Genomic DNA, 27,182 nt, shown 5'->3' on the forward strand with positions numbered 1-27,182 from the left:
ACGCAGAGAGCATGCGGCAGAAAAAATGCGCGGAGCAGACAAAAAGAAGAAAAAGAAAAAAGAAAAAGAATGAATCAGCCACTGAGATGACTTGTTACTCCCGAGTCATACAAAAGATTAGTTCAAAGTGACTAGTGGCTGCTGGTGTCGGTAACTTCACGTCCCTTCAGCGGTGTGTGGCTGTGTGGGGAGAAGCTGTTGGTGCTGAACCGGGCTGCTGCCTCCTGACTACATCCCGGCTGCTCAGGAGCTGCTGGGGGAAGAAACTCTCGGCTGCCCGCACCGGCTACAAGGGCCGGCTAGCTATGCTAGCATAAGCTGGGCTAGCTAAGGTTCAGAGCCGCGACTCTGACTCAGTAATTCTTGTCGCTTCTAGTGTTAGAAAGAGAAAAGAGGTTGGATTTTTAGCTAAGTATAAGTTTGACAACAGTTTACTGTCTGTTAATCAACATGAGGTAACACAACCAGCAGAGACCAGACCCCCCACAGACTTCAACAAACCTCCAGACTGGACCCCCCCCCCATAGACCCCTACAGACCTCCAGACTGGACCCACCCCCCATAGACCCCTACAGACCTCCAGACTGGACCCCCCCCCCCCCCCCCCCCCCATAGACCCCTACAGACCTCCAGACTGGACCCACCCCCCATAGACCCCTACAGACCTCCAGACTGGACCCCCCCCCCCCCCCATAGACCCCTACAGACCTCCAGACTGGACCCTCCCCCATAGACCCCTACAGACCTCCAGACCAGACCCCTAAAGATCTACAGACTAGACTCCCCCCACAGACTGGACCCCCCCATAGACCTTATGCTGTCACCTCCCAATAAGAAGGGGGCAAGTTTGATTCCTGGCGTAGACAGCTGAACATGTCTAAGTTAATTGGTGACGTGCAATGGACTGGACTTAAGCAAGGAAAAGCAACCCCCGCAACCAGGACCTAGACTGGACCAGACCAACTAGATCAGACCAGAGACCGGACCCCACTAGGAACCAATCCGAACCTGACTATGTGGTGACTTGAGTGGCAGAGAACCCAGCGACCAGACCCCTGCGTAGAAACTGGATACCTTCCAGAGACTGGACCCCCTCCCACAGAGACTAGAGACTGGACCAGATCCTTCCATAGACTGGACCCCCCCCCCACAGAGACTAGAGACTGGACCCCCCCAAACAGAGACTAGAGACTGGACCAGATCCTTCCATAGACTGGACCCCCCCCCCCCCCACAGAGACTAGAGACTGGACCCCATTCACAAACAACATCACTGCACCAAACTGGAACCATGAGTCCTGATTCCTACAGCAAATGTTTTGCTAACTCCTGGCACTAAAATCTCAACATAACTAAAGCATTGACAACGCTACAGACCAATCCAGCTAAATGTAAACATTTTACGGATCAATATGATAAGTTAAAAATAAACGTTACAGCTAAAGTAAAAAAAGTTAAATGATTTAAGAGGACCAAATAACCCACATTATCTGGCCTCAAGAAATTGCAGCTATATAAGACTAAGACTAAGAAATGTATTAGGAATGTGCCATTCAAAGTTAAACAAATATCAACTTACTTTCTCTAAAGAAATTTTATTTCAGAGAGAAATACAAAAAATGTTGACACGTAAAAACAAATGTTTAGTGGCATGGTTAAGAAATAACTGTTTGTGTCATTAAGTTCAACAGGCAAAAATGCATATGGGCAAAAGACAAGAGAAACAAAATAATGCCAAAGAAATATCTGACAGCAAAGTTTGATGGCACTGCTGGAGAAAAGTTAAGTCTGCTGCTCACAGAAGGCTGGAGGGAGTTCAATATTGGATGGGAAATCCCAAGTGTTACAGTAAGTAAGATGATGAACTGCACATGTAGTGGACAAATTGGACTACTAAATGACATCACTGAATAAAAATTAAGTTACCGCAGTGGATTAGTCCATAGTTGTAGATTGGCACGACTATGATTATGCAGCTCTAAATGATAAATACAAAAACATCAACAACTTTAGTTCAACCGTAACATGATGCTACTGAATAGTATTCGTTTGACAACTTGCATATTGAAACTTCCCAGCCTAAAAATCAAACAAGGCAAATATGTTCCCTGTCTAACCTTGTTCATAATCACATTACCTTTCATCGTGGTAATATTACTGAAGCTACTGCAATCTAAGACGGAAGCAATCAGCAGCTGAAGGTCTGAAGCATCCAAAAGGTAAAGGTGATGAGCTTCAGATTTACCCATCAGCCTATAGAAAACACAACAAGCGAATTGTTTCTTTACTTTTAAGTTATAATATGTCCAAAACTGTCTTAAGTAGATAGCAAAATAAATGCAATTTCATCTGGATTTGTGCATATATTTTTGTAAACATGGTAGTGTGATCACAAAACCTTTTAGTACCGTTGTCTCTGGCAGCTCAGTGGACCATAATTAAGATGAAGATCTTAGTAACAGATACATTTCTATGATAAATCAACAAATATTCAATATGTGTGGTCAGAAAACTTGAAATGTTGTCCAGTTCCACTCAGCCAACTACTACAAACAAAATTAGAATTAACAAAAATGTGTGGTAAGGTCATGAACAGCTGATGGATGGATGTTTGGATGGAAGATGAGGAAGACATGGAATTGTGCCGATGAAGATGCTGTGATCCTGAACTCCTGGTGGGTCTGCAGGCTGGTGGCAGTCAGGGGTGGATTCAGAGGAGGACCAGCTGTGTGTGTACTGTATGTGTGTTGCTGGATGGGGATCACCGTGCTTCACTTCTGCTCTGACCCATTAGTCATCTGATTTCATCTTCATCTGTGCCTGCATCTGAGCGATCATCTCCTGCATGCGTCTCAGCTAGGTGGGAGAAAAAGTAAAATTCAATTAAATTTAGGTTTTTCAGGAAAAGCCCCTCTGCTGCTTTGTGCCTAATACAAAATATATCTCATTAATAATTATTAGAAATTAATTAATATCAGTACTGCATAGATATTAATATAAAAAAAATAGCTGAAAGGTAAACAATGTCAATGTGAAAGTGACAACTGGGCCATCAAAATGAAAATACAACCATCATGGTCAGGACAACTAAAGAAATAACCATTTTTTTCCCTTGTATTCCATCTTGTGGCTAAAGGCAGAACTTCATGTAAAGATATTTTTGCATTTGGAACAATTTTATTTAGCAACTGAAAAACTGGAATGCAAGGCTATACTGCAGGTGGCTTAATATGAAACATCAGCAGTTTAACCTCAGATAGTTAATTATGAGCAACAATTTTAAGCCCCCAATTGAGAAAAACCAGGACATTTAACAACCGATTTTCTTTTGTACCATTTAAAAAAATAATTGAAAACGTAATAATGTAAATGTCTTATTTCATCCATAATGGATTAAAATACATACCAATTCACCACCCTTTCAAAGAGTTTTATAGAACAACAGACAAGTTACAGTTGAATATCATCTCTATTTTCCTTTTAATAACTCATCAATTTCTTTCTAGGAAACTGTGATATAATATTACAACAGTAACAGTAGCTACTCTAATATTTCCTTTCACTTAAAACCAGATCACTGTCTCCTTGGATTTCTGAGGTCATTCCCACCATAAAAACCAAGCCAGGACATCCAGGCAGGAAGTGATGGCATATCCTGCCAGGGCACATTGTTTACAAACACTTCTGATTGGACCCCACCCGCTTACTATGGTGCACTGCAGCAATAACACAAACAGAGCAATCAAAAGCAATCAGGAAACAGGTTATTGCCTGATCGCCTTCAGGCTCCATGGCACAAAAGGTAAACAATGCAAAAGAAATAAATAAGGCTTTTGATTCTCTTTCTAGAATACAGTCACTGAGGAATTGAAATGTTTCCTGACTTGACGTTGCAGCTTGTAAACATGGGGCCATAATGTTCGGGACAAGTTTTCAGATTAGAATCACAACTGAATTGACAAGACAGCTTTCGACACAGTTGGGGTAATTCTGCTTCGACCCTTTACTAGAGACCATTCTTTAAGCACATCTGGGCTAATTTAGGATACTCTAACTTGAGTGATCAGATGCTACAGAGTATTTAAAGTATGAGTTTACGTTTGTCTCATACAATATCACTCGTGTGCCCACATCCACACTGGATAACAAATAAACTTTACCTTACTCAAACTAGGACTGACCCCTGGGTTGAGCCACATATTTGATATAATAATACAAATTAGAACTTTGTTCAGACCATCTGATTGTACTCAGGTGGTAGATGTGGTTCTAAATATTGTATATGAAGCTACGTTTACCCTAATACATTTATTTACATACATATAATATTTGAATTTTACAAAGAATATAAACACACAGACTAGGAGAGGATCAACTATCAAAATAAACATTAAAGAGATATTTAAGGAGCCCAAATGGCACTCCCATATTATATTATGCTATAATTTAAAAATTTTGCATGATTGTAAAAAGCAATTTGCCAAGCGGAGCACAATCTGCAATGTGACGTAAATAAATACTGTGTAATTCTGTAACTTCAGTGTGTGTTGGATTAGGATGCGTTAGCAATAAGAGCAAGTTTGAAGCCTATTTGAGTTTACTTTTACCATACTAAATGAACATAAAGCATTGAAGCTCTTAAAGAGAAATTTTGAATGAAAAGTAACGGAACCACCTGATGCAAGTGTATTTAACACGAGGAAAAGGTGCATTTTGTTATAAAAAACTATGATTCAAACTCATAATGGAGTTAGATGAGGAAAGGAGGAGTGAATCACAGTAGCCAATAACTCTTAACACACTTGAATACTGCAGCAATAATGAATTACTAATAAACTAATCGGTAGACATTTTTGAAAAAATTTACACTATGTGTGAATTTTTACCTCTGCCTCCTTCTGTAGCAGGATCTGGTCCTTATCAACCACATCCTCATCCACAGCCCTTCAGGGAAAAAAAAAACCCAAAGTGAATTTAATATATGAACTGCACTTGAAACAGGAAAAGCTCATCTGTGATGATTGCAGTGATAACTTACCTGCCTGCTCTCTTCAGCCTCTCTGAGCGGAAGTTCTCATAGTGCAGATCCTGAGTTACCTCCTGAAGGTCTTGCATGTGGGTCCTACAAAAGACAGATATGCAATTCCAACTTCACACACTAGTAGGCAGTAGAGACTTGTTTAAATTCCTCCAGTGAACTTTTATGAAATGTTTATTGAGGAAAAAGTTCTGTCAAGGTTTAGCTCCTCTTTTTCCTTTATCACCAGGGGAGACTCACACAAGCATGGTACGTAGTTTGAGGAAGTCATTGTGCTCGGGGTTCTCTACTTCAACAACTCCCCAGGGGTACAGACGACCACGGATCTTCTTCCCCTTCACTTCAATCAGCTGGTTGGAGCCAATGACAGCAAAGGGAATGCTCGCCTGGGATTGGAGGATAAAAGGTCAGTTAATCCCCATGGAGAAATAGCTATAGAAAACAGAGGTATCACAGGAGGTGGTGTGATAAAGGAAGGTAAGGGACAGAGGAAGAGAGTGGCATCCATCCTTGTACCAGCAGAGGGAAATGTCTGTAGTTTCCTAACAGCTGTGCACCCTTCCCTCACCTTCAAGACTCTGGTCTGCTCTTTGAACTCCTCGTCCTCATCAGAATCAGCATCAGGCAACTGATAAATTTTGATTCCGTGCTCTGCAATCTCGTCCAGGATCTGAAAGGTGGAAACCACAAAACATGAAGGTCAAGGTACACAGAGAAAACTAGAGTCTTACACACAGCAGTGGTGTTATTACAGAGATGAAAGGGTAATCTTAACTTTTTATTGTTACTTCAGATTTTCTTCTCTCAGCTCAAATAAAGTAGCAAGTACAAGTTCAATGTGATAATGAAAGGTACAGCTCATTACAAAATCCACATTGGCTTCTCTAATTTATCGAAACATATATTTATAAAATGCCTTCATTCACTGTAAACTCTGACTCATATGGACAAAATAACAGCTGCTGCTCTGACCCATAAACAGAAAGTAAGACAGCCCTATAGACTAATGCGAGGGTGAGTGACTACCTGTTGTTGCAGCAACACATTTAATTAAAGCCCCCCATGGAGAAAAAGGGGTGAGACAGAAAAATAATTATGGGGTGTGTGCGTATGTGTCCATGTCCGTGTGTGTGTGTGTGTTCAGGTTCTGAAAGAATCAGACACAAAGTTCTCACCCTGTGCCATTCACAGACCGACCGGTGAAGAAACAAGTTAAAACAAAGGAGCTTTATTTGCTGCTACCTTCAAGGACTGATGTCAGTATTTATTATTTTAAAGATCAAAGCTGCATTTTCTTTTGTTTTTACCAGAGCAGACTTCTTAAATCCACAATGCAGTCTTATGTAATGGAGCCAAAAAATGTCAAGTGTTGCTTTCCTGACTTTTGGGGGCTTTCATGTACTGTAGTGTGTAACTGGAGAGTGGTGAGTCAGCCAGGAGCCTGGGAAGTGAGCGCAGGTTTTTCCTATGGAGTGCAGCTCCTGTTTGAGACCTTGTTATGGCTGTCGCTTGTTTTCTCAGTCAGCTTTGTGCAAAGTGTGTACAAGATAGTGTGTGTGTAAAGAGAGTTGGGTATTGTTGTGGAGCAGATCTAAAAACAAACAGCTTATGGAGGGCCCACGAGGAGAGTGAGACACCGGACTAGAGCCTCTTTTAACTTCATGTACTCAAACACAATTTACAGATTCCTCTCATTTGGAACGTGGACAAACATCACTCTGGTGGGGCAGAGCATAGTGAATTTGGGGAAACTGTGCACTCAGTGGGAAAATAAACACACATGACACAATGGCAGGAAAAAATTAAACAAATAACAAATCTAGTCACAAGTAGATAAGATATACAAATTTAGATTAAATGCAATAAAAAACAGGAAAAATCAAACAAAAAGACCACCAAAAAAATACGTTACACAAACAACCAAGAGATTACAAAATATTTTATGACTACAAACTACCATTTAATTTGCTGAAACATCTGGTCACTGCACAAACATGAGTCCGTTGTCTGCCATCATCTGTTTCCAGACCTAGCTAAGCCAAAAACTACAAAATGGCTGTTTACCTGAATTACTCTGTTCCGTAACATGTGCTTAGTACGGCCTGACCTATAATCAAGACTTTTCAGGGATCATCAAATGTTAAAATCACTGCCTTCTCCAAATCCCTGTTGCCTCCTGCTGATTTACTGTACACAATGTAAGCCTTAAACCCTAATGTTACACCAACATCTCCTCCTCCTTACAGTTGTGTATTTTCATTGGCACAGAGATGTTGGCAGTGGGAGCCATTTTGATTTTATGATCATCCTGTTGGGCTCTAATGCAACCTTTTACTACCTCCTCTCTCTGAGCTGTTATGGTTGGCCATTCGGGTCTACTCAGTGTTGTCAGGGCGGTGGACTAACAATGCCTCACAAGACTCTTTCTCGGTATTAATTAGAAAAGGAAGCCCAAGATTTATTGCCTTATGTTTCTGGCTCACAATGTTGAATATTAAGCATTGTTTGGCAAATTATTTCATCATGTTTGCCAGTTATGATAAGTGAGGTGGTGGGGCTGTGGGTGTTCATTTAGAAAATGGACTAGAAATGAGGCAAAGAGCAGGTGAATCATGAGAGACCTGTATAGTCAATATTCATTGCTCAGTTCTGGGAATAGCAGTATTAAAAATACTGTAGCGGTTTTGTGTAACCCAAATATAGCATACCTCTGGGTCTATACATAGACATAATGACACAGGGTGAAGTCATGGGGGACACCTTTAAGCAGCTTTTCTACCATCGCAGAGCAGGTACGACCAAAACCTCCAATCATAATACAACATGGTGCAAACCCATCATTATAGGGATCAACCATTTCATCACGACAGCCAACCAAGGGAATAATATTTTCGTGATTTTCTCATTCTCACAAGCGAAACCACAAAAATATGAATGACTCAAACACCTTTTAAGTAATGAGAAACAAATTCTGGACAAACAAATGGTGAGGAAAACAAAGAGCTGTCAAAGAAAAGGGCAAAGAAACGAAAGAAGGGATTGTGGTGACCACTAAAGTTCTGACATTCAGTGATTAGTGATTGCATGCACAAACACACAGTTACACAGTTGTCTCATGTGATAGTAGAGGACAGAGGAGACCAACACTGTAACAGGGAACAATGCTTGGAAGTACACCCATGGACCCAAGGAAATCAACAATGCAAAGAGAGAAAAAATATCCACTCAACAAAACAATCAGACTGTACCTTGACACTAATCAACCCTGATTGAGAAGATCAAGGATTGGGAACTCTAAGGAACAGTGTTTTTATGTAATGTTTATGTAACCAGGCAGCGTGCTGCCGGCTGCTGAAGAGTGGCCATGGGAATGAAACGGTGCATCACTGCCACTTCTGATGAGCTTTCACATGTTTTATACTGAGAAAACACCTTGAGGAAAAGGGGCCCTCTTTTTCCAAGACTTCAGAGTTTATTAAAAGGAACATTTTGACGTCAGCATTAAATCCATTTTCCTGAGTGGTCTCTGTCTTTATGAGACTCCTGTAGTTCCACCTGCATCTACAATCCAGTGAATAAAAAAGTGTGTCCTTGTGTTGCCTCTAAATCCATTTAATGGCCTTTATGTAAAATGTTCTAAAATTGTCTTTTGAGTGCTGCTTCTTCTTTTTTCAGCTGAATAAATGATGGAATTCAATACAATTCGCTAGCCTTAAAAGCCTGATAAATTTTTTTGTGGGGAAAGGTAAAAGTTCAAGGTCACAGTGATGTTGCATTCTTGTGAATGCAATACACTTACCAACAACGGGAAATTTAATTAGTTGTGGTACAAACATTCACTTGATTAAAGGATGAACTGAAAAGAATTTAGCGGTCAAAGTAAAAAGGTCAGTGCCTTTGTTACCTTACAAAAAAAAAAAAAAAAAAAACAACTTCTTGGCCAATTCTTACATTTATGCACTTTTATGACACAGTTTAGTACAAATGCCCATTAGGATTAAATTGTCAACGTTATATGTTAAAATGTTAAAAGGTCAGTTTCACTGGCATCATAATGTTCTGAAGGAAACACTTCTGGCCATTATTCAATGCTGTACCTCAGGAAGGAGAGAATGAGACCATATTTCCTCCAACTTGGCAGAGGCATACAACTGCAAGGTGGTAATTCTAGTTTCCTGATGTTTTCATCTCGCAAAATTAGTTTTGATAGCGCTTTGGAGAAAAGTGAAAGCAAGTAGGAACATAAGTTACATTCAACTGTTAACAGTAAGAGTAGGAGGCAGAAATCTATCTAGTAAAACTGACCCTTATATTTCCACAACAAAAAAAGAAAATGAGACACCAGTGAGTCTGATGAATTCAGGCTTATAAATTATGTAAAATATTTGTACTGGACAACCAAAAAAGGAAAAATGGACTCCTTCCACATAGAAGGCCAAGATACTATTTGATAAAGTAAGAAATACTATAATTAATATGATGTAATCATTGTAAATCGAGGTTAAAAGCCTTTTAAGTTTTGGACTGGTTGACTCATAAATTAAAAGATTACTAGACAAAAGCAAAAGTCCAATTCCTTGATTCCTCTTTTCTCCAGTTTCCAAACTTAATTTCTCAACCATAAGACACAAGAGAACAAATGCTTCTCTCTTGCCATGAAACTCCTTTGAACTCACTGGCTTTCTTCTGCCTGCAGGGAGTCTGAGGGGGTGAGGGAACCATGACAAAACCTGATCTGGGGGGGGTCATCAGAGGGACTTAAACCTCATACCAGCATCCCACACGAACACACATGGTGACCCGCTGCCTCACTATGCAAACTCGTATAATCTGGCGTCAGGAGTAAGAAGAGTTCAGGAGTTGTGTGTGTGCAGCTTTGAAGCTGCAGTGGATCACCAAAGATGGAGACTAGTCTGGAAAGAGCTATAAAGTCTGCTTACATTTTCAGCCACTCAATGTCAGACCAACAGAGACTATATAGAGGTAATCCCGCCAGCTGTTCAAATATCATCTCAAACTAAGGAAGTATATGTCCTAACCCAAACCCACGTATGGGTAGGCACAATGACTTTTTGTTCATAGGATTAAAGACAAAAGCATCACTTGCATGCAGAGAAACACATTCCAAATATACCAAGTCAGAGTTTGAGAATGAGTGGACAGTCCGGACAGGAACGGATCAGCCAGAACAGCTGGATTTGTTCTACCAGGAGGTACAGAGGAAGCCCCACCGCCATGGTAACGAGAAGGCATCATATGAGTAATGGTGATCAACACATTCGCACGCACACATCCACACACCCACACTCCTATTGTCTGGGCTAAGTATTAGTACAGTTAAGACCACCCACCTCTCCTTATGATCAAAAAGCATGGAGAGGAACAAGCCAACTATTCATGTAATCTGAAGTGAGCTTTAGAAGAGGACAGTGTGACTTTTAGATTTCAGCCACACAGCAAATAGTGACTCATTAGCAGCACAGCAATGTCCGGAAACCATCTTTTCAGGTTGGTCCTAAAACAAACAAAGAAACCTGCTGTTTTTAACGATCTTCTGGGCTTGTACTACATGAACTAAAATTCATATTTATTGTTTAAAAGATCTGCAGAGACGTGCTGAATGCCCTGACACAATGACTGCAGAGGGTCAGAAAAATAAATACATCTGCGTGTTTGAAACACTGGCAGGAAACGCACTGGGCTCATGCTGACAAAGGACTCATAAACATACACACACACACACAAGCATCGAAGTAAAAAAAAAAAAAAAAAAAAAAAAAAAAAAAAAAAAAAAGAAATATATATATATATATATATATATATATACACACACACACACACACACACACACACACACACACACACACACACACATACATCAAAAATGAAAGCGAAGTCCACATCACTACGCATCTTTAATCTTTAATCATCTTTAATCTTTAATCATATGCTTATACCTTGCCTCGTAATTTCATAACCAACAGATCTGGCCACGTAGGTTAACCCTCTGCTGCTTCACTTTCTGTTATTGCTATTTAGGAAAATGTGGTGACAATACTGGCCAGTGCAAGCAGTCTAGCACTGATAATGTCTCCCAGTGGAGCTGTGGAGCAGGTTCACATAACAGGAGTTTGGTGGATAGACAGCCAGTCAGACAATCACGGGAAAAGTATGACACTGCCTTGGCCAGGAGTAAAATATGGCAGGTGAGGTGACAAACATGAGGGAGGATTTTGGTGTGAGGAAATAAAGTGGAGGAGAGAGGAACGATGAGGGAAACAACAAAAGATGTGGGGAGAAGGCAAAGAAGGGAGGAAACCTGAAGGGAGAAGAGCGAAGTAAAAGGGAAGAACTATTGTCTGCTGGATGCTGCCTGATGCGAGAATAGAGGAGGAGTTGGTTCTCTTGACCTTGCTGACCCCTCGCTTAGAAGAAAACCTTTGACTCTCCACTAGGGCCAGATGATATGGTCAAAATATATACCATGATAGATCCCTTAATTTTGGTCAATACAATATCATCCCAATATCAATTAGAACATTAACAAAAGAAAAGTCAGAAAAACTACCAAGAATCCCCAGAACAGATGTCTGTCCCTACAACTAATCCAAACCCCAAAAAAATGTGCTTGCCATATGTAACTTCTGTGGGATGATGGTGATCATCCCACTTGTTTTAGGGACAAGCTAGTTTAAACATCTATAGTGCTTTATCCTCTTCCTTATTTACTTTTTCACCTTTTTTATTATGACTCGTGGAGGCTCATTCCGTCACATTTGTAGTGTGGTCAGAGCTCTTTGCGTGTTGAAGCTGAGCCTAAGAGTCCTGAATGCTGGCTGCGTGCCTTGGTGTCTTCATGACGCACCAGATGTAGCCTATTGCATTCTGCTTTTTTCATTCAGCTTGAATGCAATAAAGTGACATCAAATCAAAACATCAAATTACTTTAATTAGTTGAAGTTAGTTAAATATCAAATTGGTTTTAGTGGCATGTGTTTCTGAGATGTCTGAGCCACTACTGTACGTACTGTACTACCTTCAGCTGCACAGGTGGCAACACCAAAAATTCATAGGTTATTTTCCAAAAGTAAAATATTTTATCATTTGAGATTTTCCTGTAGATTATTTTCTAATTTAATAATTTTGAGATTTAAGTGTAAAAATGTAAAGGCTTCAGCTTCAATTTTAGCTTTTGTTCTAACAAACTATCTGAAGTCCCAGAGAATCTGCCGTTTGATCCATTGCTGTATTGGTAAAATTTTACAAAAACATAAACACATGAAAAGTAGTCTTTTGTGCAAAGTAAAGGAGTGCTTTTTACTTCTTTCAATCAGGATTCCAGTCTAAACCAGCTGGGCACTATCGTCAAAGTTCAAATAGAAAACAACCAGTAAAGCAGATTGAGACTAAAGCCTCACACAGGATATGATTGCGAGGTCCCAGACTGAGAGGATCATTCCCTCAATATACCCTCCTCAGGACAACTTATGAACTAGGGACTACATAGACCACAGAGAAGGAAATTGGCATTAGAGCAAATTAAAAACAAGGACACAAAGAAGCAGATGAAGAAAGTAGGAGGCAGCTGAGTAAAGCCCTGCCAGCAGAGGAAAGAATGGGAGAGAGGAAAGCAGAACTAAGGGGATGAAAGCTGAAAGGTGGGAAATTTGTTGAGTTTTTGAGTCTAAGCTGTACCGGCCCACAGGTTCTGTCTTGTCAATGGAACAGTCTTGAAACATTGCAGGAAATTTTTATTGTTCAGTACAAGCTGTTTCCCCCTAATAAGTGAAAGGACTGGACAAGCTTTGAGAGGAGGGGTCCTATTTACTGTGAGACAAATAGCTCAGCATGGTGACAAAGAACCCTGCAAAAAAAACAAACTAATAAATACTGTGGGAGAGACGCAGAGTTATCAATCATCTTCCCACACCCGGCTTTCTGGCAGGTTCTTGGCTGCTGGAACCCTGAACTTAAAGGAAGGCCTGGTGCCCCACTGCACTGTACCGGACTGTACAGCAGGAATCAGGAACACATAGCGTGGAGCCACTTTAAGTAATCTGATTGAACCAACAAATACTTGAGGAAGATATATTTGTTCTCCTGAGAGGCACTTAGCAAGATGAATAGGTATTACAATTACATTTATTTGTAATGACCGAGTTTATTTGCATGCCAGAAAATAGATTGCTCTGAGCACAGGAGCACTAATGAAGAAGAGAAGAAGATAAAAGCTGCGCATGCGCACAATGTGACTAAACAAGTGATAGTAGGAATAATATGCCCTCTTTAGGGATGCGAGCTGCGATTGCAAAATATGGGGCAGATGCTGCAATTAACCCTCTGCATTTCCTGGCAATGATTACATGTCCAGGAACAAACTAACAGTACATGTAGTCAAACTAAATTTAACTGTGTCTATTAACGTTTGTCAAATATTTATTATTCCTAAATTTTGTCAAAAAAAAAAAAAAAAATAATAAAAAAAAATCATGTACTTTTGCACATTGTGTATCTGTGTGTGGGCCTCAGCATGCATTTGTCCATTTTTTTTTTTTTTTTTTTAAATCAGCAGCTAATTGCTTCTTAGTATATAGTGGGAAATGTCTGTTAAGGGAACAGTTAGCAGAGCATGCAAACAAACTACTGCACAGATAGTGTTTAGGACAGTTCAGCAGCTAAGAGGTGAGATCATTTGATACGGTTAGGCATTTTCCACTCTCCTGTAAGCTTCACTTTTACACCGTAAAAATGTCTGACAATTAACTGAATGAGAAGCAAAACATAAAAACTAATTTAAGGGAAAAAACACTGACATTAAACTCTTATCAGGACACTTGACCTGCTACACACTGCCTGCCAGATTAGAAAACCAACCAGCTTGGGGGATTTCTGAAGTTACGGGCGGGGGTCTGTGTTGGCAGGAAACACAGTTTTATTCATCTTAAGTGCCAGAGAAACACTCAAAAGGGTCAAGGAAGGTCAAAAACACAAAACAACACAACAGAATACAATTCAACTGGCAGTTCCCTTAAGGACAATTCAGTAGGGAATTTCAAATTTGATGCTGGAGTAACTTGTGCAAAATGCAGAATTGATCACTAAGCCCTTGAATTTTGATACTTTGACAAACCTTTAAATCTTGATGTTTTAGGCAAGTCAATAAAGAAAAGAAATGCCTTAAAGCCCAAACTGTGACCCCTCTCCTAAGATGCTGGATCTACAATTTTAGACAGTCTGACTGTGGGAGCTTTGAAACAAAGCAGACTCCTAGAGCTGGACTACAGTCAGTCTTTAGCCCAAGCCTGCCAGACCACCAGCTTCGAGGCTTGAATGAGACATAAGTGGGAGGTTTGGACACGCAGGGAAGGTGGTGAGAAATACTAATTCTGTGTTAAAATCACCGTAAAACTAGCTGATATGAAAAAGTAAGTTTCCACATACAGCCCATGTTTTTGATCTCAAGCAGCAACTAACTAACTTCTATTATTAACTTTTATGTTTATAATTAATCAGCACCTGTAAAATGTCAGACATCAGTGAAGACTGTTGTATAACTACAAGTAAGGTGGCATCTAACGTCTTCAAATTTGTCTGAATTGTCCAGCAACCAAAGATACTAATAATTATATCATATATTCATGAAAATGCAATCAGAAAATCAGCAATCTCCACGTTCTAGAAAATACAGAATAATTTTCCATTAATTTCTAATGATTAATTAAAACAGCTTACTTCAATTCATTTCTAAAAAAATAAACAAAGCACAAGGTTAGCTTTTAAAGATCTTCTTTCATGTGAGAGGTTATCAGCTGAACATGTTGCACATTCATAGGGGGTTTGTGGTATTGTACTCATCTGTCCTCTCACCCTCTGGACAGCAGGAAAATCAGGAGCGAACAGGCAGGCGGACACTTGGGCCCCCTCCAAGAGGAAGTGGGGTGAGCTGAGACTGGACTTGAGGATCTCTATCTATACTGTATAGGTACAAACTAATTTTCTTGATTCTTCCTTTATGATGTCCCACTTTGTACTTGTACTGAACAATCTGGTTGTATCATCAGTAGCACAAGAATATAACCGATTGAATCACTAAAAATAAATAGGGAAGTGCATGTGTGCTTTATCACACAAACACAAAAGATGTTTGACACAAAAGCTTGCCAATATGGCTGGAGAAGTGATTTTGCTATTATTAGAGTATTGTTTAATGATCAACTTTCCCTAGACCCAAAGATGGGACAAAAACAAACACATAACATTTTGAAAACAAGTGCTTAGACATTCCAGGCTTTTTGAGCCAAGAATCAAATCTAGGGGAAAGATGATTACATATAACAGTGTGTGTTAGTGTGCAAGTGTCAACCTCACCCTTCTCTTCAGTCGATCCCTCTCCCTAAGTGTCAATGTATCAGCTTTGGCAATGACTGGGACAATATTGACCTTGCTGTGAATGGCCTTCATAAATTCCACATCCAGAGGCTTTAGACTGAGAAAGACAAAAGGAAGAGAAGATTAAAAAAAAGGGCAGGGAGGGAGAATATGTGAAGGGAGAATAACTTGATAGCATTGGAAACAAAGACAAACTTAAGAGGTTCACATTCGATAACTGTCTCTTCATCATATGAGGAAAAAAAAAATGTGGACGTGTAAAGTAAACCACAGACAGCACCCACTGTTGCATACAAAATGTTTGTGGTGGGTGAGGGTTACTCATAAGTGAGAGATATCCTATCCAAAATGAGGAAGTCCTGCGACCATCGTTTGTCTGCTTGATGATACGGTTGGTTAATTGTAAACATGTCTTGAAAAATTCAAATGGGGAAAGGAATGCGGCTTTATCCCATAGTGGATTTAACAATGGAAGTGTATTTTCCAATGTCTTAATTTCAAGTGTTGTACTCGATCACACATGACTAACTCCAATTGGACATAATCACCTTCAACTGTTAATCTGTGTTTGTGTCTTTACCCATGTCCAAATGGAGATATGAAGTAGAAGCAGCAGTGCACCCTATTGTCCACTATGTGTCTTCTGTTCAGCCCACTCTCATCGTGGAGGTATCGTTCAAACTGATTGTCAATGTACTGGATGATGGTCTTGAAGCTGACACCAGAAGAAAAGACATAGGCCTCGTTAATCAAACAAAACAAATACATATATTCTATTCTACCATTAAAAGAGAATGAGAAGGAGAGGAAATCAAATATTTTGTCTGTACGACTGAATAGCTGGTGTGATCAAGATAGAGTTAACACGAAGGCATTAAATTATCTTCGAGACAGAAAATGTGCTTTTTGAAAGAAAAAGGTTAAAACGCTTATATCTCATTTCAGTGACCTCTGCAACGTCTATGACTTAACTGATACACGTCTGAACATTTACAATGTCATATTGAGTAGGCAACTCAGGCTCATTCTACAGAAAAAAGCAAAAGGCAAGTGAACAATTTTAAAGCCTTTAAAAAGGAGAATACGTGAGTGCAGCAGTTTAAAAATATAGCTGTGCCAGGACAGTCTACAAGAAATAGATCTTGGACAGGGACGCCACACAAGCAAACACGCACATGTATGCGAGAGTAAATCTAGACGTAGGGAATGCAGAGGGAGGAGAGGTAGGAAATAAGGAGTTTAGGGTGAAATTTGAGAAAGGGAGTTGTTGAGGACAGGAGGGAGGGATGAGACAGCCTACTGGACAGGAAACTGTCCCAAGTTTTTAATCACTCCTGACTCCTCCACAGTACACAAACTCACCAGTCCTGGCTGTTGATGGCATCACCGTATCCAGGGGTGTCAACCACAGTAAGGCGAAGCTTCACTCCTCTCTCTTCGATCTCCACAGTTGATGCCTCAATCTGCACTGTCCGCTCAATCTTCTCTGCGGAGTGGATGTACAAGAATATTTGATGGTTGCAGCCAAATCAGTAACCATGTGGATGCACAACACTGAAATGCAACATTTCTGCCTGAGATACACGCAAACAGAAGCCATTTCACTGATACAACAGCAGGCTTTGAAAGATTGATACCCCTCAAAAAATTAAGTCATGGCTTTTGTCATCTAAAAAAGGACTGTGTGCATTCTTATCTGCACAAACTGACCAGGGAGGGTCTGGATAATTGTTGTTGAGCCAGCATAAGCACTTATCTAAGTCAAATCATAAGGGTAGGGTCATATTTTGAGACTAAGGCATTCCCAACATTCCTCTTGTAATACTGCTCTGCAGGAGGTATTGTAGCAGACATTTCTGTATTATTGCACTGTGGATATTTGTGCACATCCATGCATGTGTGTGTGTGTCTGTGTACTGGGATGTGTACCTGCAGCACCAGGGATGTAGCGTTCAGGGTAGAGATCAGTCAGAAACAGGCTGTTTATAAGTGTCGATTTGCCCAAACCAGACTCCCCTGATAACAAATAAGAAAGGAAGATAAATCTGTATTCCCAAGAGAAATCATACATCTGGGGAACATTAGCTCACATGAAAAGACTTTTTCACTCACCTACAACCATTAAAGTAAATTCAAACCCCTTTTTGACTGATTTTCGGTGCACTTGGTTTGGGAGGTTGGCAAAACCTACATAACCTGCAGCATCTGGGAACTGTACAGCATGAAAAGATACAAACATTAACAGTCAAGTTATGATAAAGACCTAATATTTTATGAGGTGTACAGTACATGTAAAGGTGAAAATGAGATTGATGATGATGCATATCATTGAGAAATTCCAACAGCCAATAAAGCCTAGATATGAAACACTTGTATTTATACAGGATATCCTCTCTGGATGCCTGTGCAAGCGTGTGTGCATGAGATTACAAGTACCATGAGTCTTAATCACGATTGCCTTATTAGAAGCTCCTCCTGTACTCTGATGATTTGTCATAAATCACAGTGAAAACTGTCATGCGTTTTCAATTCTTCCTGTAACTTACCTTCCCCTTTTCTCCAGACTGAGACATTGCTACGGTTTACGGGATGTCTGACAAGCCTGTTGGTGGGAGAAATAAAAAGAAAGAGATGCAGCAGTAAATCAAAAGGGAAAAAAATCATCTTAAAACTTTTAATGAGAATTTCGGTGCTACCAATAGCAAACCACTTCTTACATGCATCAAGAAGAAATTATGCTGCAAGAATTCATAATTAATTCATAATTGTCTCTCATACTAATTTGTGAAAACATTTCTCCAAATCATTAAAAAAAATCTGCAAATGGCATTGATTGTTTTCTGCCGTCTAACTTATGCTTTATCTATCCACAAAGATCACTTACTTTTTCAAGATGCAAGGAAAAAAAAAACAATACAGACCCAATAATCTTAATAAGAATTTTCTTCATGTGGCTAGTTTTTTTTAAGTGTCAAAACCCAGACTGCAGCTCAGAGTATTTATGTTGTTAACTCAAATAACTGCACCACTAAGTCATGTTGAAATGTTCATTCAAAATCACGATTACCAGGTTTTCTAACACTATCACACGGAAAGGACAAAGATTAAGAGCTCTGGGCAACAACGTTGTTCCCAGACTCCCATTAAACTGTTACAGTCTAGTGTACCTCGTGCTCCTGCCCCAATCTATGACCCAAAGCAGACGACAGAGCAACAAGCCCTCTTGATAAATTAGCTACATAATGAGTGAGCAGGAAGAACGGGCTCCATTTTATCACCAAAACACAGGCCCTTGACAGGTGGAGTGTGATAAGCATTAGAAAGAGGCAGGCTGCGTTGTCCTGCCAAATGGAGATGCCCTCTGGTTACATAATGGCAGCAAGGGAGGTGGGGGGTGGCATGGCAACCTGAACTGACCTCTCTCCATTGGCATATGGTAAAGACAAATTTGTGGAGACTTGGGGGAACCCTTCCATTCATTAGATGGTATTCAGGGGGCCCTCTGTATCTACAAGAAAGTGGGCAGAGATCTCGCATACTGACAGGGTGGTTTCAGCAGGCGAACAAGGCAAACAATAGCTGTTTATCCCTCTTGTTCCTGAAGCTTTTCCTACACAGGACAGCTCAGCTGAGAGAGGAGGGAGAACACGTGCCTTACCCCCTAACCACCATCAGCACTGGCAATGTACAGGACAGCAGGGTGAGACACCTGCCCATCACAGTGTCAGGTTATGGGGTAAGGAGCCAAGGAGGTCAAAAGGATAACCCACTAAAAACATTGGAGAGGAACTGAGGCCTTATTTAAAAAAAAAAAAAAAAAAAAAGAACAAACACAATATTAAAAATGAGCACCCAACAAGATGCTTTAACTCAAGATGACATCTGTGAGTATAATTGTAAGCCATTGTAATAATTTAGCCAAAAAGTTGTTTGTGTAAAAAAAAAAAAAAACGCAAATTCATTGGTTCTTGCGACTTAAATATAACTACTTCCTTTATTGAAAGTATACTATTTTTTGGAATCTGGAAAGTTCGTTGAATGTTAGTCTCAAAGTGTCAGCAGCTTGGTTCTAGGAAAGTGTGAATTTCCATGAAATTCTAAAATCTTTTAAACCAAAGGATTACTTAAATCGGAATCAAAATGGCAACAGAAAGCACTGAGTTTACAGCCGCTGTTTGGAAGGTAAAATGGTCATCATGTTCAACATGTTACGGGAAAATCTTATAGAGGAATATTCCGGGGACTACTGCAGACGTGAAAATGGTTAAACTCTTTGCTGAATATGTAGGAATCTATCTAGCACATGGAGAGATCTATAAGTAAACATTTCACAGATCACCATTGTCATTGAGACGAACCTGCTGGGCGTAGTGGACGTGCCCAGTATCATATCACAGAAATAGTGGCTGAGTGATGGATCAAACAATCCTGCATTCCTCCCACTCCTCAAACCACAACATAACTGTGGTTTAAGCATTAGTTTCAGCCCTAAAACATAACAAAGACAATAATAAATGTGTTTTCATTGTTAATGAATATCTAAGCAGCCCACACAGGCATATCCATTAGTATCACACACATACACACACCACTATTATGCTATCATTCCTCAACAGGCTCTGTGGGAACCAGCATTAGTCCAGCTGTAGATTTATTAAACCATTCCAATATCGCAGTTGTAATATCACAAAGACAACACTACAGGACATACAGGCGGGAGGTACACTTCCACAATACTCTCTTAATAATGGCCATTTAATCGGCCAGGCTGCTGAGCTGCTTACACACACATACACACAGCTACCAACGGGTCAGACATGGGGGGGATTTAACAGTTTGGGCCAAAAGGGAAAAATGCCACCATAGTTAAGCCAAGCTTTTTGGCACATAATGAGTTTACAATTGATTTATTGGCTGCAATAAAGCCATGAACGTGCAGCGCCACTAGCAGAACTATTTACCTTCCTGACTGGTGGCTTCAGGGTCCAAACACCAGCTCTCCACGGATTAAAGACTTTCTGCTTTTACTGGAAACACTGATGCAATAATTTCACACCATGGAGATTAAGTTAACTCAGTGGCGTCGAAACAATTATGTTAATTTACTGGCGACTGATAATAGCAATGGGGACCCCATACATCCTGAGCATAATAAGGTGACGTTTGGCACATATAAATGCATACACACAGACGTACACAAACAACTAACCCAAATGAACATGGGGGCTTGACTTTTAAGTCGCCCTTGGGGACTGAGGGTGGTAGGAGCGGGCAACAGTGATACAGATATGATACCTGTTTTTAAGCTGGGGCTTTAAAAAGAATTAATTCCAACTGCCCACAGGGAAGGGGCAGGCACAATAGGCGGAATGAAAAAGCCTTTCAACCATGAGGAAACCAGCAGGGTTGTTCATAACACACAGTGTTTAAAGCACAGGATGGCCCATTTATGATGATGAGACAGGGGAGGAAATGACTATAAACATATCTCAGGCAAACAAAAATGTTATTCTAACACTGTACTGCTCACGCAGCTGTTACAGGACAATTAACTTAAGGTGGAACACATTGATGATTGGTGAAACTAAAACTGGGGTTACAGTAAGAAGTCCAACAATGACACATTATTCAAGTAAATTTTACAACTGAACTAGAGAAGAAATGACAAGTTTTTAAATGATAAGACAACCAGCAACAAATGAATCACACAACATTTTGATGGCTAATTATACAAGAATACCAAGTTGCAGTGACATATCTGAATTTGGCAGGTTTTTGGTTTGCTGTACTAGCCACAAACAATCAATCATGTATGAAGTGACTTCACTTCTAAATGTTTTAGTTGACGTAGTAATAATAAAATTACATACAGCACAGAAATATGTATCCAAACCTAAAACATATAATTTTTTAATTTAAAGTGTTTAGGTTATCAGATTGCAGTGTATCACAATAAAACAAAGGAAGTATTTCTAATATGTCTTTCTTCCTTCACTCCTTCAAACAAAGTAGTGAATTAAGATATCCTGCTGCGTAACATCATTTAAACCTCTTGCATTTAACAGCCAAGGTCCATTTTGGTTTGTCCAAATTAATCAAGCTTTGTTTTTCCATTCACGCCACAGTGAAGCACGGGAGGAAACGCCACCTTGCAGCCCATTAGTGCAAGACCAACGTCTTCCTTACTGCCTGTGTGGCATTCAGTGTTTGTGATGCAAGGTTACAGGAAGGGGAAAGGTGAGAAAGCGGTGATGGTGCTGAATTTTTCCCACTACAAAATCAAATTGATCTGTGTCCAACTGAGTAAAAAGCGTGGTAGATTCTGAATCTGCCAGTTTAAGATTACATCTCTGCAGTCTACTGTGATGCCCATACTGTTCACCACTCAACAAGAAGGGAAGAGGAATGTACATGTTTTCACTGAGCCAAAAACACCAGCGAAGATGGATGATAGTTCTTCAATAGTGGCCCTCAGCCACATCTTAGATACATAATGAGAATACGTTATTGTTTCCCATTGTTATTGTGAAGTTGTCTAAACAGAAAAATTATTTTGCCAGAATGTTCTGTACAATCTGAGGTCAACGAGGGTTCAGATGTTAGAAAGCGATTTCAGAGGTCAGGAATGTTACACAAGAAATATATGATGTTTTCTGACGCTGGTTTTATATGATAGTAGCATAAAAATATTTCGGCCCACTGAAGTGTGGGGAGTTTGAACAGACTAAGAACTGAGACAATTGGGAAATTATGAGTTAAAAAAAAAATCAGGATTGTTGTTTATTTCTTTTAAAAATTGTAATGTTCTCCTGAGAGCTTAGTAAACCGGGAGATGGATCCTTGGATAATGGTTTGAGATAGCTGAAAATTCATTCACGGGCAGGCCTCTGGGTCTGTTGGGTGTCCACCACACCCAGTCTGTCTGTCTGTCTGTCAGTCCACCAAACATCAACTGGGACAATGACAAAGACACTTTCCACACACAGCGCTAACCTTGGTACCGTCGCGTCTCCAAAACGCATTTCCTTTGTAAGAGTAAAATAAATCAGACGGACATGTTTGAGAGTGGATTTGACTGCGACGCAGCGCTGAAAGTTTACATGTCAAACTTTAGCATGCAACAGTTGTTACCGCGGCTGGTGTCCTGCTGCCAGCTCGGCTTCAACCGCCGCCCCGACTCAACGCAACAGTGTGTGAACAAAGCACGACAACAAAACACCGGTCAGTCTTACCTCAGCGGAATTAGGATTTATAGTTAATCAACTGGAGATTTTTTTTAATATATATATATATATATATATATATATTGTTTTTTGGTCTCTCGCCACCGTCCCAGCCCAGGAAGGGAAACCCGGAAACCGTTCCCGTGAGTCCGCCCTCGTCCCTGAAGCTTCTCTTGTCCAACGGCTTTCCAGCAGAGCGACTGACGCCATTTTGGCTCAACGGCCCAAAGCGCTGACCCTTATAAGGACGTTGGTGTCCGGAGCCAACATGGCTGCCCAAGGGTTGCAGTTTCTTCAATGGTTCCCGTTTGAGCCGCTGACAATTTCAACTTCGTGAAAAATGTCTAATGCCAGCTGTGTAACCCATAAACTAAAACTGAGCTAATGCATAATAATTCAAACCACTTTAAACTTCTACTCCAGTACATTTGCAGAGAGAAATATCGAAATCTACCACATTACTTTGATAGTTTTTATCCACAAATGGAGATATTTGCATACGAACCCAAACACAACTCATATAAAACGTCAAACAAACACTGCTTCTGGTTGATTCCTATTAATTAGCCAAATTTTTTATCTGTATTGTAGTCACATAACTTTTAATCCTTTTTAAGTTCGGGTTGTTGGTTTGACAAAAGTATTTGTGTGTGAATAGCAGGTGTAAAACAGGCTCTGGTGAAGACATTACTTGCTTTCAGCATTTTTAAAAATTCAATTAATTGAGCAATCAAGAAAAACAAATAAATATAAAGACATTTTCTGATGAGAAGAATAAATAAATAGATTGGAAATTATTTTACTATGGCTGGTTTACAACCACCCAGTCTACCTCATACTATAGTGCCATAATCATAAATAACTAAAAAGGGACACAACTGAACCATCATTATCTTAGAATTAAGAATACTTTTTTTTTTTATTCATATAATGTTATGTTCCAATCAAAAGGATCCTCACATAGGGATACTTTTTGCGCTTTCTGTAGACACTAAGGAAATTGAAAGGCAGAGAATTGGGATTTCTCGAAGTGCAAGCGTTTAAAATTAATATTGTAATGTATTTTATTTTGCTTAATCTTTACTGGTTTTTTTGTGTCAGCTAGTTTTGAGCGTCACACATTTCACAACCTGTGTGAAATGTGCATTTGAGGCCATGTATGGACGAGCACAGACAGGTGGCATTTAAATCCATGTCTGCAAAAATCAATAACAACCGCTGTGATTCACCATAACACTACACCTCAGCTGCTGCATACCCTTACCCTTACCCCCCCGACACACACACACACACACACACACACACACACATTTCTTCCAGTTTCATTGTAAATAACCTTTCAAACTCACAATGAGTCCTGGACCGCACTATTCAGTCGCACAACCTCCCTGTATTTTCATTGGTCCATTGAGGATGCGGCCACAGCCGATTGGAGGAAAGTTTCTCCTCCGGTCCACACTCCCCCACCCCGAAGATATTCGTGTTTCGGTGCCACTGTGATTCCAGTTGTTTTCACATCCCCTCCCTAACAAAGAGGCTCGGAGCTGCCGTCTGTTACATCTCCAAGCAGAGTGATGCGCAGTTGAAGACAGACGCTCCTGCACTTCGAGGCGCGACCGAAGAAATAAAAGGCAGAAATACAGCTATCTTCAGAGAGGAGAAATCAAGAGACGGCTTGCAAAGTTTCTGAAAGAACTTAGAGAGCGAAAATGGTGTCTGCCGGACTGGAGATCCTGGGACTGTCGTTGTGCGTATTTGGCTCGCTGCTGGTGATGGTTGCGTGCGGGTTGCCCATGTGGAAGGTGACGGCTTTCATCGAGGCCAACATCGTGGTGGCTCAGACGCTCTGGGACGGTTTGTGGATGACCTGTGTTGTGCAGAGCACGGGCCAGATGCAGTGCAAGGTGCACGATTCCGTCCTCGCCCTCAGCAACGACCTGCAGGCGGCCAGGGCGCTCACCATCATCTCCTCGATGATGGGCGTGCTGGGGCTCATGGTGGTGATCGCCGGGGCGCAGTGCACCAACTGTATCCGCACCGAGTACATCAAAGCCCGGGTGGTGAACGCCGGAGGGGTGATCTACATCATCAGTGGCCTGTTTGTGCTGGTTCCTCTCTGCTGGATGGCCAACAACATCATATCGGACTTTTACAACCCGCAAGTGCCCGCATCCAAGAAGAGGGAGATCGGCGCCGCGCTGTACATCGGCTGGGCAGCCACGGCGCTGCTTCTGATCGGAGGAGCGCTGCTGTGCTGCTCCTGTCCCTCCGGTGGGAACACGGGATACTCAGTAAAATACGCACCAACCAAGAGAGCCGCGCAGAACGGGGACTATGACAAGAGGAATTATGTGTAGCCGAAGCAGGCCGTGCGTAAAAGTGGCCTGCAGCTCTTTTTTTTTTTTTAAACGGACGTTATCTTTGCACCTGTATTTCTATTTTTATTTTTTTGTATTAGAAATCTGAACTTCGAAAAATCAATGGAAGCACATCTGCTGTTTTATCATCAATCTTCAATATGCTCGGACCGCAAATTCACACATCCTTTTTGTATCTACAGGAGATGAAAACAAAGAAAGACCATCAACCAGAAGAGGTAGACAAAAAGGAGTATCTTTGTTAGGTACCTGCTTTTGTAAGTCTTCGAAATTATTAGTATTTTGAACTGTTTACTATTGTAATTAAGACATTTTTCTGTTCTAAGGGAACTCTTGCCATCGAGTAATTCGGCTCCACTGTTTTGTTTTGTTTTTTCCTGATGTGCATTGTCAGCACAAACATGTAGACTACAGTAACCGAACGGTTGCGCTCGCTGCCTTTTGTGGATCGACACCGACATGTTGAGAAATCCAACAATGTCTGAAAGCAGCGAAGAACGACCAAGAGAAGTAACCTGCAGAGCCTGAAAAAAAAAAAACAAAAACTGAAGTTGCTGGCGTTGACTGGGAGGTTTGCAGTCTATTTTTGGAGCGCTTGCAGATTCCAGAGAGACTGGGATCCTCAGCTCACAGCATGAAGTGTTACAGTGCTTTTCTCGGCTGCACTGAGCACCTGCAACGTTTGGCATCATCGTCTCTGCAGGAAGTTTTTTTCTTTAAAAAAAAAAATCTAAAATAAAAAAACAAGGAATAAACAGTTTTCTGTTGGTTTGTTGACATTTGATGTAATGATTCATTATCCATGTATACGAAAGATGCAATATTGTTTCATTTTTATTAAGATTAAACTGAATATATTGTCTAAAAACTTTAAAGTTAAAGTGTCTTCTTCTACTAAAACCAGGGATAACGGAGTTGGGATGATCTGCCACGGATGTGCGTAATGCATGCCGTTCCCACCGTGAATCCACAAACCCCCACGGCGGGAGAAAGTATTTTGGTTAGCCATAGAAATCCAGATGACAATGCCCATTCAGCTCTGCTGTTCAGCTCACAATACTCCACAACCCCCCCACCACCGACCCCCTTCAGACCCCCCCGACCCTCCTCATGTGCAGTCAATGAAAGGCGTTTAAATTAGAGCTTCGGAGAAGTTGCTGGGATCTCCTTCCCGCAAGTCATTCAACAGTCCCCCCCCCCCCCCCCCCCCCCCCCAACCAACATGCCCCTCAGATAGATGGACTCCATGATGGAGGATTAAACACCATCGCTCTCAGGTCAATATCTTGTCCTCAGCTGCATCAACTTGGACTCAAACGCTGGAGATGGTAGTGTGAAATATTACAACACAGATATCAAAGATTGAGGACTTGTGAGAACAATAGAAAAACACAAGACATTTCAGTCCATGAGTAACGGCTCTCTTGTTTTAAACTGGATTACAAAAGCTTATCCATACTTGTTTTGCTGGTGCCTTAAGAATCTTAGCAGGTCATATGCCTCTTAAAAGTTGAAAATATGGCCTTGCAGAGATTCTGTAATCAGTGGAATCTAAAGGAGAACTGTAGTAGTTGATTGTTGTAATATTCCCCACATATAAAAGACAATCCTCGCTCTTTTGCCCTTATCTTACATTCAAAGCTACATATGGGGATGGTATTTTATATGTACATGCGTATTTTTGATGTGAAATTTGATCTCATGGACCCTCTTCAGTTTCACATACATTGTCTTCAGTTTATAATCTGAATTCCAGTCCCATTTGCATGTAAAATCCACAAATGCATACTTCCAGAGCCAAGAAAAATGTATCAACTGTTTGAAGTTTTTACGAATGTGGAAATTCCTGATTAAAGTCAGCTTTAAACCTAAAATTTGATGACCAAAGCAGCAGAAGTATGTGTTGATTCAGGCAGTTAGTTGGAATTCAAATTCTGTGTCATTTGTTAACATTGTTTGTCGGCCTTCCATGTTGCCACGTTGTTGAGGAATAATGCTTTCTTTTTTTTAAGACAAGGCTGATTAAATAATATAGTTTTGTTGTCTAAAAATTTGCGATATGAGCAAAATCAACAATCAGTCTCTAAATTTTTTAGGACAATCATTCTATTCTTCAGACATGGGCCATAATTTTATTCGATGTTAAAACTTATCT

The 27,182-nt window shown here is 40.5% G+C and overlaps 2 protein-coding genes across 2 annotated transcripts; one reads left to right on the top strand and one right to left on the bottom strand.

Annotated features, from left to right (window-relative positions):
• Window positions 1–1,580: 1,580 nt before the first annotated feature.
• Window positions 1,581–22,793, bottom strand: zgc:63587 (septin-2). The gene is made up of 12 exons (XM_029509709.1): window positions 22,659–22,793; window positions 17,973–18,028; window positions 17,539–17,638; window positions 17,356–17,442; window positions 16,789–16,912; window positions 16,007–16,141; window positions 15,406–15,523; window positions 5,606–5,707; window positions 5,278–5,423; window positions 5,038–5,121; window positions 4,886–4,943; window positions 1,581–2,855 (listed from the first exon to the last, which is right to left on the bottom strand). The coding sequence occupies exons 2-12, from the start codon at window positions 17,997–17,999 to the stop codon at window positions 2,790–2,792; spliced, it is 1,047 nt and encodes a 348-aa protein (XP_029365569.1). The 5' UTR covers window positions 18,000–18,028; window positions 22,659–22,793; the 3' UTR covers window positions 1,581–2,789.
• Window positions 22,794–24,150: 1,357 nt separating this feature from the next.
• On the top strand, window positions 24,151–26,043 carry cldn5a (claudin 5a). The gene has a single exon (XM_029509711.1). The coding sequence runs from the start codon at window positions 24,359–24,361 to the stop codon at window positions 25,004–25,006; it is 648 nt and encodes a 215-aa protein (XP_029365571.1). The 5' UTR covers window positions 24,151–24,358; the 3' UTR covers window positions 25,007–26,043.
• Window positions 26,044–27,182: the final 1,139 nt, after the last annotated feature.

The sequence above is a fragment of the Echeneis naucrates genome, chromosome 9 (genome assembly GCF_900963305.1).
Source record: "Echeneis naucrates chromosome 9, fEcheNa1.1, whole genome shotgun sequence".
NCBI classification, from domain to species: domain Eukaryota; kingdom Metazoa; phylum Chordata; class Actinopteri; order Carangiformes; family Echeneidae; genus Echeneis; species Echeneis naucrates.

Excerpts from the sequence above, each read along its gene's own strand:
- zgc:63587 (XM_029509709.1), bottom strand. The coding sequence starts at position 17,999 with ATGTCTCAGTCTGGAGAAAAGGGGAAG. Across the intron at positions 15,524-16,006 it reads ATATCTCCATTTGGACATGG|TCTAAAGCCTCTGGATGTGG; the intron begins GTAAAGACACAA and ends TGTCTTTCTCAG. Across the intron at positions 2,856-4,885 it reads TGCTACAGAAGGAGGCAGAG|CTGAGACGCATGCAGGAGAT; the intron begins GTAAAAATTCAC and ends TCTCCCACCTAG.
- cldn5a (XM_029509711.1), top strand. The coding sequence starts at position 24,359 with ATGGTGTCTGCCGGACTGGAGATCCTGGGACTGTCGTTGTGCGTATTT.